A 17,277-nucleotide genomic window follows, 5' to 3' on the forward strand; every position below is an offset into this window, starting at 1 on the left:
CTTCCTTTCTAGCAGTCCTTTCTTTTCATTTGACATTGTTATGGCTAAAATTTTTTCAAGCAGTTTTATGGACAGTAAAAATCGCAAAAAATAACTTCCCTTCACTACGTTGTTAAAAATATACACCCAATAGAAGTTTATACTGTATTTTGGACCATTTTTGCGGTCCCCACCTATTGAAAGAGTATAAATTATTGAAAATTCAATGATATATTTGAGTGTTTATGGTAACTGATGCACATCTGTCTACATACCGGTCTTCCAATGAAACTTTCATGGGAATAACATGTCAACGTGGACAAACAGCTGTTTTCGGGGACATTTAGCTCTGTAGCATATTACATGATTCGTTGCGATTTTTCTGTTATGTGAAAGATAATTCGTTTCTAAATATTGTAAACCGTGTTGTAAGAAAATTTCCGCATTTTTCCAACCGCGTTGGAGCAAAAACGCGTTGTAGGAGGCCTACCTGTATATTTTTATAAGAACATTATGAAACATTTGGACTTGGCTTATGGACATTATATCTTAAATTAATTTTTAATATAAACTGTGAATGTATTTCTAAAAATTTTCTTTTAATAGTAGTTACAATATGAATAGTCTGTTTTATTTAATTTCATTTAATAATTTTATGATAGATAGTTTATGTAAAAATTATGTAAACATTAAAAAATGATGAGGCTATAATAATATAATTTTTCATTATAACTTTGTACTTTTTTTAACAATAGGACAGTGACTTTTTTTTATAATTTGGAATTGTCTATTTCCATAATATAACTCACCATAAAAGAAAATTACAAATTATTTGAGAGAAAATTCAAAAATCATTGAAATGAAATGATTCTGAACTTATTAAAACATTTGATTTTTGTGAGAACTAGACTTTTAGAGAATTAGGCTTTTCTGATTCATTTTAAATTTTTTATTTTCAATGATATACATTTCTGTTTGTATTTTCTTTGAAATTTCTTCGACATTATGAAAATTTTCTTCAATTTGCATAGCTATCAACTTATAACTTTATAAATGATTTTCTATTTTATCAGTTATTATTGCTAGATAATGTAGATCCTGTCATTCTGTACAAATTGACACCAATTCTGACGTCCTATCTCTTTGTGATCTAAAGTTCACTGCTCAAATGCCCTGCCACACCATGTNATAGCTATCAACTTATAACTTTATAAATGATTTTCTATTTTATCAGTTATTATTGCTAGATAATGTAGATCCTGTCATTCTGTACAAATTGACACCAATTCTGACGTCCTATCTCTTTGTGATCTAAAGTTCACTGCTCAAATGCCATGCCACACCATGTTCCATTTTCAGTGCACATTCACAACTATTACCCTTCCCTTGCATGGCTGCATACCTCCACTACCCACCATTTAAATACAGATATAAACCTATCCATCAAAATTTAAATCATGAGATCATCATTTATAATTTATAAGATATAAGTGTGACGAATCTTACCATTTGTTTGGTTGCTCCAGTTTTTGTAGACCTCCCTATACCAAACTGAATTTAAAGATGTGTTTGGATCAAAAAGGAGTGAGAATGACAGATGGACTCCATGATATTTGCAGATTCCCTGACTTTCCACAATTTTTTCTGTTAAAAATCTTAATCCCTGACTTTCCAGGTCTCTACTGACCCTGTATATTATAGTACCATATTATTTAAATGATATCCTGTCAGTGCTTACTGAATATTTTTTAACCCATTTATAAGTCAGAAAAAGATTTCTCTCCAAAGCAATAATAATGGATAATGCAAAAAAAATGTTTTAATTAAATTTTACATTTGGAAACATGCACTTTAGAACTAATGCAGCTTTATAAATATTAATTGTAATACTCTGTTTACTTTTTTTTAAAAAAAGATTAATATTAACCATTTTAAAGATTTAATTGAATCAATATCAATTTGAGAGATATTTATAAAAAATCTCTGAAATTATTCACATCACCCACCTATTACATCGAAATCAATAAATATCTTATGATACGTGAAGATACAATAGAACATTTTATTTCTTCTAATAAGATCTTTGCAAATGAAGTATTCACTTGAAGAGAATTAAGATTCTGAGCCAACAGTGTTGAAATTTCATTTTCATCATTAAAATTCTTTTTTACCAGTTTTAATATTACTTCATTAGAAGTTCAATAAGTCATTTTTTTACTTCTTTTTCTATATTTTAAATTCATCAGAGTTTTAATAAAATTCTCCAGTGACTTATGCCCATTAGAGCACTGTTTCCCAACCTTTTTTGTGCTATGCCCCACCTAAGCCTTTCTAAAATTCTTATGCCCTCCCCTAACATATACAGTGGCTATATGGTTAACTTAAACTTTGGACGAGTCCATTTCCGAATTGCCCTCCTTAACAATCGAATTGCCCCACGGAAAACAGTGCATTAGAGGGTGAGTGGATAAAACCACTGAACTATAGTTAATTGTGGGTTTACACCTCATCAACAGATGGGTTGGCCATATGGAGTTTTCTGGGTTTTCATCACACATATAACACCTAAATATAGACCAGTTTCCCTCACAGAAAGTCCTTATGGGAAGCACCTTCCATAGCAGATTGCCTATGTGCTGTGTTGCTTTGTTCCAATCCTATCCACCAATGACTTTAATAATGAAAGACTAGGGTGAACTCACAGAAAATGCTGAAAGTGCTTCTAATTCAAATTGTTAGGATATCAACAAGTCCAAATTATGTAATTATTATACATTTACTGATATATCTCTAAATCAATCACTAGATTTGGTGTGATAAATAATTAATATTTCCCTGAGAAGTGCTTTTGTATATTCACACTTGTGTATCTCTCATTTGTTTTAAACTTATTTTGATAGAGATTTATTGCATATGGCATGGGTGTCTCTTTTCTTCCCTGGTTATAAGCAATCATTTTTCATCATAGTAATTCTAATCAACATAAAGATTTATTTGAAGTGCTTGTCTTTATTCTTATACAATAAAGCATATAAAATCACAAAACCAATTGCTTAGTAAAAATTTCCATTTAATAAGTTAAAGATCTTGAGGTCCTGTTCAAACATGGGACCTCTGAGCAAGATTGTCACAAGTGGAGAAATATGGGTATCCCATTTGACCCAGAACTAGAAGCAGTAGTCTATTTAGTAGAAGCATACCAAAAAGGAAGAAATCCAAGCATACAATTTCAATCTGTAAAATATGTGTAGTTTTTTGGGATAGGCAAGGAGCTTTGCCTAATTGAACAACAATAAACTCAGCAGACTATTGCAAGACTTTGAAGAAACTGTGTTGTACAATCCTGAATAAAAGGAGTTGCATGCTTACTCACGGAGTTATTTTGCTTCATGACAATGCCACACATTGCAGCTCAAACTCAAGCCAACACAAGTCATTTGACTAGAAACAAATGGAACATTCCTTCTTAATATTACTTGAGTTTCATCTGTTCATATATCTGAAAAATTAATTGCTGATCAGCTTCTCTTCAATAATGATTATGACAAAGGAGCAATGCAAACATGGCTATCTTCACAAGCAATTGTTCTACAAGGAGTTACAGAGACTAGTACCCCCATTATGATAAATTCTTCAATAATGATGAAAACTGTAAAAATGTAGTTTAGAATAGCTGATAAAAATAAGATTTGTTGATAAATCTTATTTTTCATGAACTAACAATTTGTCAGTTTTTTTAGCCTAATAGTGCTTACTTTGTAAATGTGCTGATATATTGTTTAAATTATATTTATACTTACAGTTGCATTTCTTATAGCTGTTAATATGTCAAGTGTAGTTAAACCTCCTAAAGGATCAATATGATCTAATGTACGGCCAAATGTTTCATGAAATATGTAACATATTCTTGCACCTCCACACAATTCAGTTGTTTCAATATTTCTAGCAGTACCTTCAATTGTGCTGCAATATGCTGAAGCAAATTTTGTAATAATTTGCAAGAGTGTTTGACCCTATTTTAAATAAAAACAACATTACTAAATATTATTTAAGGAATAATTATTATATATTTAAATTATATTTGACTAGAACAATTATCTTAAAATTTATTAAGAGGAGGATCAGAAATATCATCTGGAATGCCACATAAATGGAAGCATTTTAACCATCAGATGGCTAATGATATATTTTTTTTTTTATAGAATATCTGTATAATTGAGTCAAAACTTTATTTCATTCTAGCTTAAAATTGGATGGAAATAAGATCAAATTCATCCAACTTTCCAACTAATATGGGTTATTTACTTCCAAGTAAATAATAACCTGTATTGGTTGGAAAAGTAAAGAAACAAACAAGAAAAATTATATATATGCAACATTAAAAACATTAGTTTTTAATTAACATTAACATTAACATTAAAAACATTAGTTTTTAATGTTGCATATATATAATTTTTCTTGTTTGTTTCTTGTTATTATATATTATATAATATATATAATATAAATAATGTCAAACTGGATCAGGGTACTTTAATGGTATATTGGTATTCTCTATCCAGTCTGAGAGAATTAATTACTTGTTAGAGTTAAGATTATTTGTTTATAGTCAAATATTAAAATTATTTTAAAATTAATCTACATTATAGTGAAAATGTAATACCTTATCTTCGACATTCTCTCCATAAGAATTCATTACAGATTGAAACTGTGAAATCATGACATTGACTCTGGTTTTTAATTCTGGTAAACAATCTCTTATATGATGCATGAGAAGCTGAAAAAAATTTGTATTTAATATTAGAAAATGTAATTTATTTTTAAATTAATTGATGTTAGTTAGCCATATAATACATAAACACAAAAAATAACCAAATAAGTTTCTGAAGTTCTATAAAATTACTAATCAGTTTCAAATACAGTTATTCAAGTGTGTTTACTTTATGAATTTAAACTTGGGACAAATGCTGCACAAACTTCTCAAAAGATATGCATAGCATTCAGAGAAGGATGGTTAATAAATGCACAACTAAAAAATGGTATAAAAAATTTGCTTCAGGACATGAACCTCTTGAAGATGCACCCCACACAAAGGATGGCCAACAGTCATTGATGATGACAAATTTAAAATTAAAGAATGCTATTAAATCAGATTTGAGTCAAACATGTGGACTTGCAGAAAGATATGGTGGGAGAAACAAAACTAGACATTTGCACTTGCATTGACTAAGAAAAGTACTGTACATAAATTATGCAAATTGGTCCTATATGAATTCAAAGCAGAAAACAAATTCCAGAGATTTTCAATTTGCTTCTCTCTTCTTTCTTGTCATAACAACAAACGATTTTTGAACAGACTGCTAACATGTGATGAAAAATGAATTATTTACTGCAATATTAAGCAATCTTATCATTGGCTACATTCCAGAATGTGGTCTTCAAGATAACCTTATACTTCAATAGTGATTCAGAAAAAGCTCCCTAGCCTTTCTTGGGAAATTCTATTTCATCTTTTCTTGTCACTTGATAATTGTGTGTAACAAACTATTTCAAAATTGAGAGGGATTAGGGGCTGTTCATAAATGACACTCATACTGGAAGGGAGGGAGGGGAGGTTGAGCTTTAATGGATGTCCGTTTATGTCATTAAATTTTATACAGTTTATGTATTTTATTACATTTATTTCAAAATTTCTTGTATGTTTCATTTCTACTTATGGTATCTATCATTCATAAAATGCTAAAGGTTTTAAGGGAAAGTTGAATTTTGTTGGCCATCCAAAGAGGGGAGGGATTTAAACTTGGACAAACTGGGACAAGAGAGGAGGAGGAACTAAAAATTTCAAGAGGAATGCAGTTGTAATTTATGGAGATCACCTTAGAATGACTGAAATGACAAAAAAGAAACTGAATGACTTTTTTGATTTTAAAGACAATTTTTTTTGAGTGAGAATTTTTAAAGTTGTTTCTCATTGGAAAATTTATTAATTGAGAGAGGCTAATTATTTTTAAGAATAAAATATCCTTATTTTATTTTTATGAATGTTTTAATTTTCTTGAAAATCTCTACAAACTCTCTTGGTTACCTGATGATAATTCAGAAAACACTCACTCAGATTTATTTCATCTAAAAATATATTTTAAAAAAATTGAATTTTATGATTTAAAACATGGCACCAAAAAATAATTTTGTAAATTTATAAATAAATAACATTTTAATGCTTAGCAGAAAATTATTATATTTAAAATTATTGAAAATAATATATTAATTTTGATAAAGTCATTTCTATTATTTAACTAAAAATAATGACAATTTACTGCAAAAAATTTCAAAAACTTTTCATTTTTGTGATTATGCTTAGCATAGAAAAACTATTTCCTTATTTAATAATTAAAAATTCAATAATTAATTTAAATCTGAAAATATTAACATTAATGCCTAATACGAATAATCACAAAACATATTTAATTATATTTGAATGAAAATAATTTAATTTCAGGTATTGTTAAGATAATTATACAAATTTAGCAACTCAAACTATAGTTGAAGTCCATTTGAAAGTTATATAGGGGAAAAAATTTAACTTTAAGAAGAAAATTTAAAAATAATATATTTTAAACATGCTATAGTTTTTATCTATTTTAAGTCTACAGTACTCTTACATTTATACAATAATCATACTTTGGTAATGAAATTTTAGTAAAATGTTTTAAAAAGAGAAAAAATTAATTATAAACAGTAATTTAATAAATTCAATTATTTGTAGTAGAGTCAAAAATAAATAAAACTTTTGATGAATTTTCTAATGATAGCTGTTTTATCTGTTGATTAAGTAACTCAGTCTCTTCAATCCGAAAAATTCTTTGGTAGACACCTCACAGCCAATTCAGATTATAAAACTCCGTTATTGTTTTTTACAGATGCATTTTGAGCTAGGTTAAACTTTCTAGCTCCTCTTCAGTGCTACAAAATAAATTTCAATTATTAAATTGACAAAAAACAACACAAGTAGATAATGCTTACAAAACAATAAAAACACATTTCATAATATTCTAAGGGTCTCCATAGGTTTCAATGACTTATTTTTCACACTTATACAGTACCTTTTTTCCCGTTTACAATATTTTCACCATCTTAAAAATTACTTTAAGGGCGTGTTTCGTGTTACATCGAGAGAATGTACATCTTGCTACACAAGTAATTATAAATTATAACACTTAGTAACATTTTACAATAATATTTAAAAAACTTTAAAACAAAAATATAAATATACATACAGGTTTCTTTCTAATTAAAAGCATATTTTCAAAATTTAGCAATATATGTTGTATAATCTTTGAACACCTTTATCATACTAAACAATATTTCATACGTGACAATGTATAATCCTTATGATATGATTTTTTAATTTCGATTAAATCTTTAATCAACTACAGGGGTGGTCTGCATCTCACATTATTAAAAATCAATAAGTAATCATCCACATATCTCATTACAGCTTAACACCAGGAATGTTTTGTACTTTTTTTATCTATATCTTTCATTATGTGAGATCCGGAATTTTTGTGATGGAAATCCCGCTCTTTTATTAACAAAAATGTTAATTAATTAAACTTTCGTTTATGTAACGCCCTAGAAGAAAAAACGATTTTTAGCCGGGATTGTGTAAACTTTCTGGTATAACTAGCAACATCCATTGTTCTTTGCAGAACTTGCATCTCGTCTTGCAAGAAGGTTTACAGTTAGCATCTAAATGTCGTCATTTGTTTTAGATCCCAGGAACACCTATAACCTTTAACTCATGAACATCCGATCACGTGGTGGAAATTCCCCACTGAAACCTATAAAAGGCCGTTCTTACCCCCTCTCAGGGGGTCTACGAATGAATGCAGGACTAACGACATCGCGTCGATCTTCCGAACCCGCCAAATTCCAATCTCCGATGAACCTCGAATTAAATTGTCGCAAAAGTCGTGATTATATGTAATCTGTGCCGAAACTGGATTATAACTACTTATTCCCTTGGATCGATATTTAAAGGCATCCACGTTCAGAATCGTCAAGGGGATGGCTATACAGAGGTATGAAAGAACTGTGAAACTCTCTCTAGGTCGGTATAGAAACGAACTGTGTGTAGTCTTTTGTCATTTTGCTTATTTCTAATAAATTGTTATTTTATTTGTTATAAATATGGTAGACTCCTTTACTCGATCACGTCCTTCACCTTATCGTTGACCCCACATTCTCTCCATCCACTCGCCTGACATTTGAGAATCAATTAGACGTCCTGACAAGTGAACGGGAGCCTTACACCCCGTATTCACAATTACTAGTTCAGCTAATTTTATCCTCATCTTTGACCCCATGCTAACACCATCTGTTTGTCTATAAAAATTATTACAAACTTCAAAATAATTTCTTTTATATATATTTTTATTGTTTTGTAAGCATTATCAACTCGTGTTGTTTTTTGTCAATTTAATAATTGAAATTTATTTTGTAGCACTGAAGAGGAGCTAGAAAGTTAACCTAGATCGAAATGCATCTGTAAAAAAACAATAAAGGAGTTTTATAACCTGAATTGGATGTAAGGTAGTCTACTGAAGAATTTTTCGGATTGAAGAGATGTTTATTTAATCAAAACTTTTGATGTCTAGCAACAATCATAACTGCAATAAACACATGTGCGTTCACACATTTTCTTAGATGTGTCAACACTTGTTCAACACAGCACATGTCTGAAAGTAGATGCCAATATTTAGATGGATTATATCATCATTGTCAAACAACATGCACACCCTGAGTTCTGAAACAACATACCACAAGCAGCAAATCAATATTAAAATCTGTATCAAATTTACGTATTTTAAAGAATAGCTAGCTTTGGATTAAAAAAAAATTTCCCAATGTTGTTAAGAAATCAAGGGAGACTGTATACAATCAGCACACTATCTAGTCTACATTCTGGAAAATTTGCATGCACATTTGGGAATTCTGTAATGACATTCTTTATGACAATTTGAATATGTATTGTACATTAAGACCCCGCTTAACGCTAATTCGATATAATGCCGTCTGCCTGAAGCCTAAAAAATAGCTCAAAATTTATGCTGATTTAAATTATCGCAGCATTTTGTTGATTCGTACATAATACGATTATTGACAAACACGAACCAATTAGAAAAAGGTGGCAAAAACGTGTACTTTCTTTAAATTTATGTTTGTTTGGTGCAATTTTGGAAAAAATACACATCATGGATGCCATAGGAAATATTGACTTCACTTAGCAAGAATAAATGCACGGAGGAAATGTGGAAGAAGTTATGGCTGAAGGTATATAAGAATTCTCAACGAGAAGAGCCTATTGCTATATCGTTAGGTTGATCAAACTCAACCTAATCGATGTAGCAAGACTAGGAGATGCAGATGAACAGGATATTGAGAAGTTACTGCACAGGTTTCTGATGAGTGTCTTATCAACAATGACCTTCAAGAACTGGCAGAACAAGGATTCCATGTAAAACTGGAAAATAATGATTCTGAAAATGAAAAACCCAAAAAATCTCTCTACAGATTTCCTTAGTAAAAGTTTGGTATCGATAACTAAAACTGTTGATCAAATTGTAGTGAATGATCTAGATTTTGAAAGGACTACAAAAGCAAAATGAGGCGTTTTGGATGTGATCTTCTGCTACCGACATTTGCTTAAGGAAAGAGAAAAGCAACAAATGAAACTTCATGAGTTTATTGCAAAAATAAAAAAAAAAAAAAAAAAAAAAAAAAAATTTATTCNAAAAATGAACTATTAATATAGAAAAAATGAACTAATTAATATATTATTATACATTTCTGTGTGCATATGTTTATGTGTTATTTAACATATACAGTAGAGCATCGTTTATATGAAAGCCGAAACGTCGGTTAACCGAAAGCATTCCAGTCAGCAAATTTAAGTTTCTGCTAGTGCTGTGGCGCTGCAACCTTTGGCTATGTTTTGGGCTACTCCAATATTTTTTATGTTGGTGTGTTTTTTAGCTGGCAGCACTGGCACTCTTGTGTAATGTTTTTCTGAGGACTGTGTGTCATGCTGAATCAAACATTTTTGATACTAGATTAACTTCTAAAGTTTTTTTTGTTTTTATATTTTTCAATAAATTTATTTTGTTTGTACAAAATAAAGAAATAATTTTTAACAATACAATAGCCATGATTATTATTATAAAAATTTTCGTTAGTTTTAACATCAACGAAAATTCAACGCAAAGCGACACACAATGGAGAAAAATTTCAACATGGGATAGGTTAATATATTTTTTCGCACATAATCCGTTATCCGAACAACCCCAGTCCTCAATTGGTTTGGATAAACGACACTCTACTGTATTATTATACAAATTAATATAAAAATAACTTAAAATTAAAGTAAAGTTTTTAATCTTCAGCTCTATCCCTATTTACTCTGTTAAAATGACCTTGTTTAGTGCTTTGTCATCTTACTGTATATGTTCTCATATTCTTCTGAAGAAGTTAACAGATGTCTAATGTAAGCATGTACTCAGTGGAGAACTGATGAAAGTTTATAAAAATTCAGACATCCTACAATGATTATTAATGATAAAACTATGTTTCTTGTATGACTCACAGAAGAAACTCACCTCATTGACATAGGAAATTAAGCTTTTACCAACAGAGAAAATTTTTTCTCAGGAGATCCAAGGAAAAGATAATTCTTGTGGATTTTTGATATAAAAGGCTTGATGCATTAAAAGTTTGTTTGAAGTAGATCCAGTAACAAAGAGTACTACATTGAATTATATTTTTGGACATTTTTGATACTTTAAGGCAAAAATTGCCTCATCTTGGCAAGCAAAACCTAGATTCACTCCGATTTACTTTATTAAAACTGTAAAATAAATTTGTATAAGTGTCAACAGAAAATCTAAAAATTAGGATTGCAAACATTTGATAGGAAATAATTAATGGCATTGAGGATACTTTAAAGCAATCAAAAAAGTGGCATTTCATATATTAAACTAACTGAAATTAAAAATTTAGTATAGAAATAGCGTGTTATTAAATTTTATAAATAAATAAATATTTATTTGATATTTTACTAAATCATCCTGAAAATGATTTAAACTATCAACAATCTAAACTATTATCACGAAAATGATAGTTTATGTAATCATCCTGAGTAAAGTATAAACAATTTTGAGGTGAAAGATGTCACATAATTGTGCAAATCCAAGTTTCCTCTGAATCACATTTTATATTATATGCAGTCTATTTTTCAAGTACATAAGAACTTAATACCTTGGTTTTTGTTGACTTAGGTTATCATCGATTTTTTCTGTGAAATATTTGTCTCAGGTTTCATTGGTGTGCCCACGTGACTTTGCTGCTAATTTTGCAAAAACAAAGGGTGACCCACGCATTTTCCTGCTCAGTGTAGCATTGTTTCTCACTGTGTCAGCATTACCCCGCACATCTAACCAAACAATTCCATTGTTTTCCTTTCCTTTTAGCTCCACCATGGGACCAAAGAAGGTTTCCAAAGACAGCAGCCCTTTGAAGAAGGCCAGGAACATGATTGAGTTGAAGAAAATCATTGAAAAAATACAAGAGTGGCATTAAGATTGCTAAAATCAGCCACATGTATGGGAAGTTTCCATCCACAATAAGTTCCATTGTGGTAAAAAAGAAAACAATAAAGGAGGATAATACAACAAAAGGCATGAATGTGCAAACAAAACAGAAATTGCAAACAATTGTTGTCTAACAGTTATTATTAATTTGGATCAATCAAAACCAGGGCTCACCAGTGGCCAAGCTGTTCCTTTCCCTGAACACTGGAAATTTGAACATGGGTTTGCACAGGCTGGCCAAGTGGAGTTTTTTGGATTTTCTCCATGTCAGTAACACCTAAATAGGGGCCAGTACCCTTAAAAAGACCTCCTGGAAGGCATTTCCCTTAAGCAGATCACCAAATGTTGCATTGCTGTAACTTAACAAAACAAACAAACAATCAAAACCAGGTTCTGTTCAATGGCAATTCTGTTTCAGTAATCATCATATTAGTCTTTTTATGTTAATTTTATATTATTTTCTTATTGTTTTTAGTAATAAAACACTATATTTATTCTCTATAAAATGTGTTTTTGGTATGTATTTTGAAGTGTGTAGAACAAATTAGTTGGATTTACATTGATTCATATGGAAATAATTTCATCTGTTTTGGATTTTGCCAATTATTATCAAACAGATTATTGAAGAAAACAAAGGTATCACTGTATAATTTTAGAAAATTATGCAATATAGTGCATTATTAATATAGATAGTAAATTAACTTACCCTATTTAAAGTCTTTGCTAAATATGATGTTCCATTTCTTGCAGCTAATGATGGATATTTTCTCTGAAGAAATGAAGTTTCATCTTTTAAAGCATCTTCAATTGTCTGAAAACAAACTAATTATTAATTTTATAAAATTATTGAAATCCTGAAAAAATTTAAAAAACAAAAAATAAATTTTAAGTTAAAATTTTCTGTACTTGTTAAATTTAAGTATTTGATTTATTAAATTAATGTTCGCAAATCACACCTGAATTCAAAATTTCCAGCAAATAAAAGTCAAAAACACATATTGAACGTTTTCGGCCACTAAATTTATCTGTCTTCCTCAGGAAATACCAACTGGAAAAACCATTCTATAAATAGAACTTAGCTGCCTTTTAAATTTTTTAAAAGAACGAAAACGGCTGTGACGTATCGTGTATAATGTATGACTATCTAGACTCATAATATATGTCATACACGATACGTCACAGCCGTTTTCGTTCTTTTAAAAAATTTAAAAGGCAGCTAAGTTCTATTTATAAAATGGTTTTTCCAGTTGGTATTTCCTGAGGAAGACAGATAAATTTAGTGGCCAAAAACGTTCAATATGTGTTTTTAATTTTTATTTGCTGGAAATTTTGAATTTAGGAGTGATTTGCAAATACAGTATTACAGTTCCAGTTTATGGTGAGGTTGTATTTAGTTTAAATTAATGACAAATAATGAAACACCAAGATTTCATATTTATGTAAAAATTTCTAAAAAATAACCTCCAACACTAAAATTCAAGTGAAGTATTAAAATTAACCACTCAACAGTAAGGGATGGATATATCTGTCCAGGGTGATCACATGGCAGTGGTGAGGGACGGATATATCCGTTAAATTCTTTTAGGGGTATCACCAAAAACTACCGCAAAAAAAAATTCACATAAAAAATGAATTATGTAACAATAAAAAAGATTTTTCTTTACTAGACATAACTGTTTACAAAATTTTTTTTCCAAAATGGTAATGAGAAAAAACATGTGGAAAAATACTTTAAAAATTTCCGTTTATTCTCCACTACTTTCGGGTAGCACCATACCTGACTATCCCACTGCTGAAAGATTAAGCACTGGTGAGGCTCTGGCCTTCACTAAAGTTCACATTAAAATATTTTAGAACGAAAAGGAGGAATATTTTTCTGTATGAAAAATCATGATGCAAACATGTAAATAATGTAAGAATGTACAACTCCAAAAACAAGCACAACTCCAGACAACATCGAATGAGTGCAACAGATGCTTGCAGATGATCGGCACCTGTCTTTGAGAAGGATAGCAGAAGATTTGAAGATAAGCAAGGACAGTGTGAGCCCTTGACAGGTGTGGATCATCCGCAAGAATCTGTGGCACTTGTTTGATGTTGTCTGCAGTTGTGCTTGTTGACGTTTGACCAAAACGCAGCTCATTGTTGACATCTTCCTTTCCGTCTCTGAAGCGTTTAAACCAGTGTTTCTCAACCTCTAACGAATCGTCGCCCCCTTCAATAAAACCGTTACGTAGTATCACTCCCTTCACTACAAAATTTCGATGCCGAGGGACAAGGCTAACGCCAAATTCGCCTTTCATTGAATGGACTAGTGACTAGTATAATACAAATAAATTCACTATTTATCACACCGGAACTACTAAAAAATTTACACACCTGAACCATTTACGGTGTGATCACGCAAAAAATCGGTAAACAAACGTTTTCGAACCCCTTCTGGGTTCTGTTTCAGGTTCCAATCAGTTTCTATAAAGACATTCGATATCCGTTAGAAGTAGAAATTCGTTCGATCATGACTAGTATAATGTTATTTGTTTAATTATTGTATGATATAACGAATAAAATATCTAATTATTCTTAATATAATGTTTTACTATAACACTCAGAAAATTGGTTTTTGCCTTCAAAATATAAATTGTTACTAATCGCCCCCTTAACATGGAAAAACGCCCACATGGGGGCAATATCGCCCCCGTTGAGAAACACTGGTTTAAACCATTCAAAAACACACTTTTTACTCACTGTTTCCACACCATACACTTTCACTAACATTTCATGTGTCTGTGTCGCCGTTTTGCCTAATTTGAAGCAAAACTTGATATTCATGCGTTGCTCCATTTCACAGTGACACTCCTTCTCACACTGACTGTGTTGCATTGTTTGTTGAGCGCACTTCCGTTTAACTGTCGTGATTTCGATGCTAGGGGCCACTAGTTGGCAAGTCTCTCATTACGTCTGCGTGAGTGCAACATCCTAATCAGCGTGGTTATTCAACTATGGTACCATTCACCGAACTTTTCAGATGCATCTTATTTGTAAAATAGAATATGTTATGTAAAATTAATTACTACAACAACCTTTCAAATGTTTCAGTTTTATATTCTATTAACCTACTCCCTGGTATTCCTGACATATCTCAGGTTGCAACCTAATGACCTTGAACTGTGGACCAGAGAGATCTTGTTTCAGCATCAAAACATTTTTGAAACAAGATGTTGCTAATCGTTATAATTTTTATATTAAAACTAACTTCTGAAATATATTTTTTTTTGTTTTTACATTTATTAATATATTTATTTTGTTTGTGCAAAATAAAAAAAAATAATTTTGGACAATACAATTATTTTTTTCAAAAATGTGTAATTGTCGTTAGGCTTAACATTGACAAAAATTCAACATGGCATGACACACAATGGAGAAAAATTTCAACATGGAATAAGTTAACTTTATCCTCAAAAAAATATTAACATAAATTAGTATATAAAAATATTAATTTTTAAACTCAAACTTTTAATTAGTATAGAGAGCAATTTCCATATGAACTTAATCTAAAACTGCTGCTTTTCCTGAGTTCACATTTTTATTCTAATGATTTGGATTCTTACAATCATCTTAAAGGACATTAACAGTCACCATTTAAAAGAAAATTCATTAAACATTACACCTCAAGAAATTTTTATTAGATAGAGTTAAATATTGTTATTTTATATTCTTGAATGTGTGATTTTTTATTTTGTTTGTTAATGCCTCTGAAGATAAGTTTTAACAACTTGAAAATGCTCAAATAATAAAAAATGTGAACTCTGGAAAAGCAAATTTGATTGAACTTTTAATATCTTAACATTAAATCAGTCTGAAAAACAAAAGTTTACAGCAAATACCTTTTTATCATTAATGTCTTGCTGAGATCTGTTTACTATTCCAATAATGCCAAGCTTAACTGGAATTACTCTTCCACATAACACATCAACAGCATCTGTCCCAGCATCCATTAAATCTAACTTTGTAATCACAGCCAATGTACGTCTTCCTATATTGAAAATTATAATAATCGATTTGTTCATAAAAATCAATATTTCACTAATGTTTATAATAATAATTTTTAAAAATTTGTCATAAAATGCATAATTTATTATTTAGAATTTTATCAAACTCCCTTATGTCCTTTTTCTTATCATACACAATGGTCCCTGTTTCAAATCAATGATTTATTCAAAACTACTACTATTACTATTACTACTATTACTACTACTACTACTACTACTACTACTACTACTACTACTACTACTACTACTACTACTACTACTACTACTACTACTACTACTACTACTACTACTACTACTACTACTACTACTACTACTACTACTACTACTACTACTACTACTACTACTACTACTACTACTACTACTACTACTACTACTACTACTACTACTACTACTACTACTACTACTACTACTACTACTACTACTACTACTACTACTACTACTACTACTACTACTACTACTACTACTACTACTACTACTACTACTACTACTACTACTACTACTACTACTACTACTACTACTACTACTACTACTACTACTACTACTACTACTACTACTACTACTACTACTACTACTACTACTACTACTACTACTACTACTACTACTACTACTACTACTACTACTACTACTACTACTACTACTACTACTACTACTACTACTACTACTACTACTACTACTACTACTACTACTACTACTACTACTACTACTACTACTACTACTACTACTACTACTACTACTACTACTACTACTACTACTACTACTACTACTACTACTACTACTACTACTACTACTACTACTACTACTACTACTACTACTACTACTACTACTACTACTACTACTACTACTACTACTACTACTACTACTACTACTACTACTACTACTACTACTACTACTACTACTACTACTACTACTACTACTACTACTACTACTACTACTACTACTACTACTACTACTACTACTACTACTACTACTACTACTACTACTACTACTACTACTACTACTACTACTACTACTACTACTACTACTACTACTACTACTACTACTACTACTACTACTACTACTACTACTACTACTACTACTACTACTACTACTACTACTACTACTACTACTACTACTACTACTACTACTACTACTACTACTACTACTACTACTACTACTACTACTACTACTACTACTACTACTACTACTACTACTACTACTACTACTACTACTACTACTACTACTACTACTACTACTACTACTACTACTACTACTACTACTACTACTACTACTACTACTACTACTACTACTACTACTACTACTACTACTACTACTACTACTACTACTACTACTACTACTACTACTACTACTACTACTACTACTACTACTACTACTACTACTACTACTACTACTACTACTACTACTACTACTACTACTACTACTACTACTACTACTACTACTACTACTACTACTACTACTACTACTACTACTACTACTACTACTACTACTACTACTACTACTACTACTACTACTACTACTACTACTACTACTACTACTACTACTACTACTACTACTACTACTACTACTACTACTACTACTACTACTACTACTACTACTACTACTACTACTAC

The 17,277-nt window shown here is 30.3% G+C and overlaps 1 protein-coding gene across 2 annotated transcripts in view; it reads right to left on the reverse strand.

The window, feature by feature from the left end:
• Nucleotides 1-17,277, reverse strand: part of LOC111620397 (dynamin-1-like protein) — a 93,303-nt gene that overhangs the window by 16,090 nt on the left and 59,936 nt on the right. For both annotated transcript variants that reach the window (XM_023362315.1, XM_023362314.1), the window contains 4 exons: nt 15,506-15,654; nt 12,328-12,432; nt 4,640-4,753; nt 3,780-3,992 (listed from right to left, as the gene is read on the reverse strand). In XM_023362315.1, coding sequence (XP_023218083.1) covers nt 3,780-3,992; nt 4,640-4,753; nt 12,328-12,432; nt 15,506-15,654 — 581 coding nt within the window. The remainder of the gene's footprint in view (nt 1-3,779; nt 3,993-4,639; nt 4,754-12,327; nt 12,433-15,505; nt 15,655-17,277) is intronic.

The sequence above is a fragment of the Centruroides sculpturatus genome, unplaced genomic scaffold (genome assembly GCF_000671375.1).
Source record: "Centruroides sculpturatus isolate CEXI.00-Female unplaced genomic scaffold, Cexi_2.0 scaffold209, whole genome shotgun sequence".
NCBI lineage: Eukaryota > Metazoa > Arthropoda > Arachnida > Scorpiones > Buthidae > Centruroides > Centruroides sculpturatus.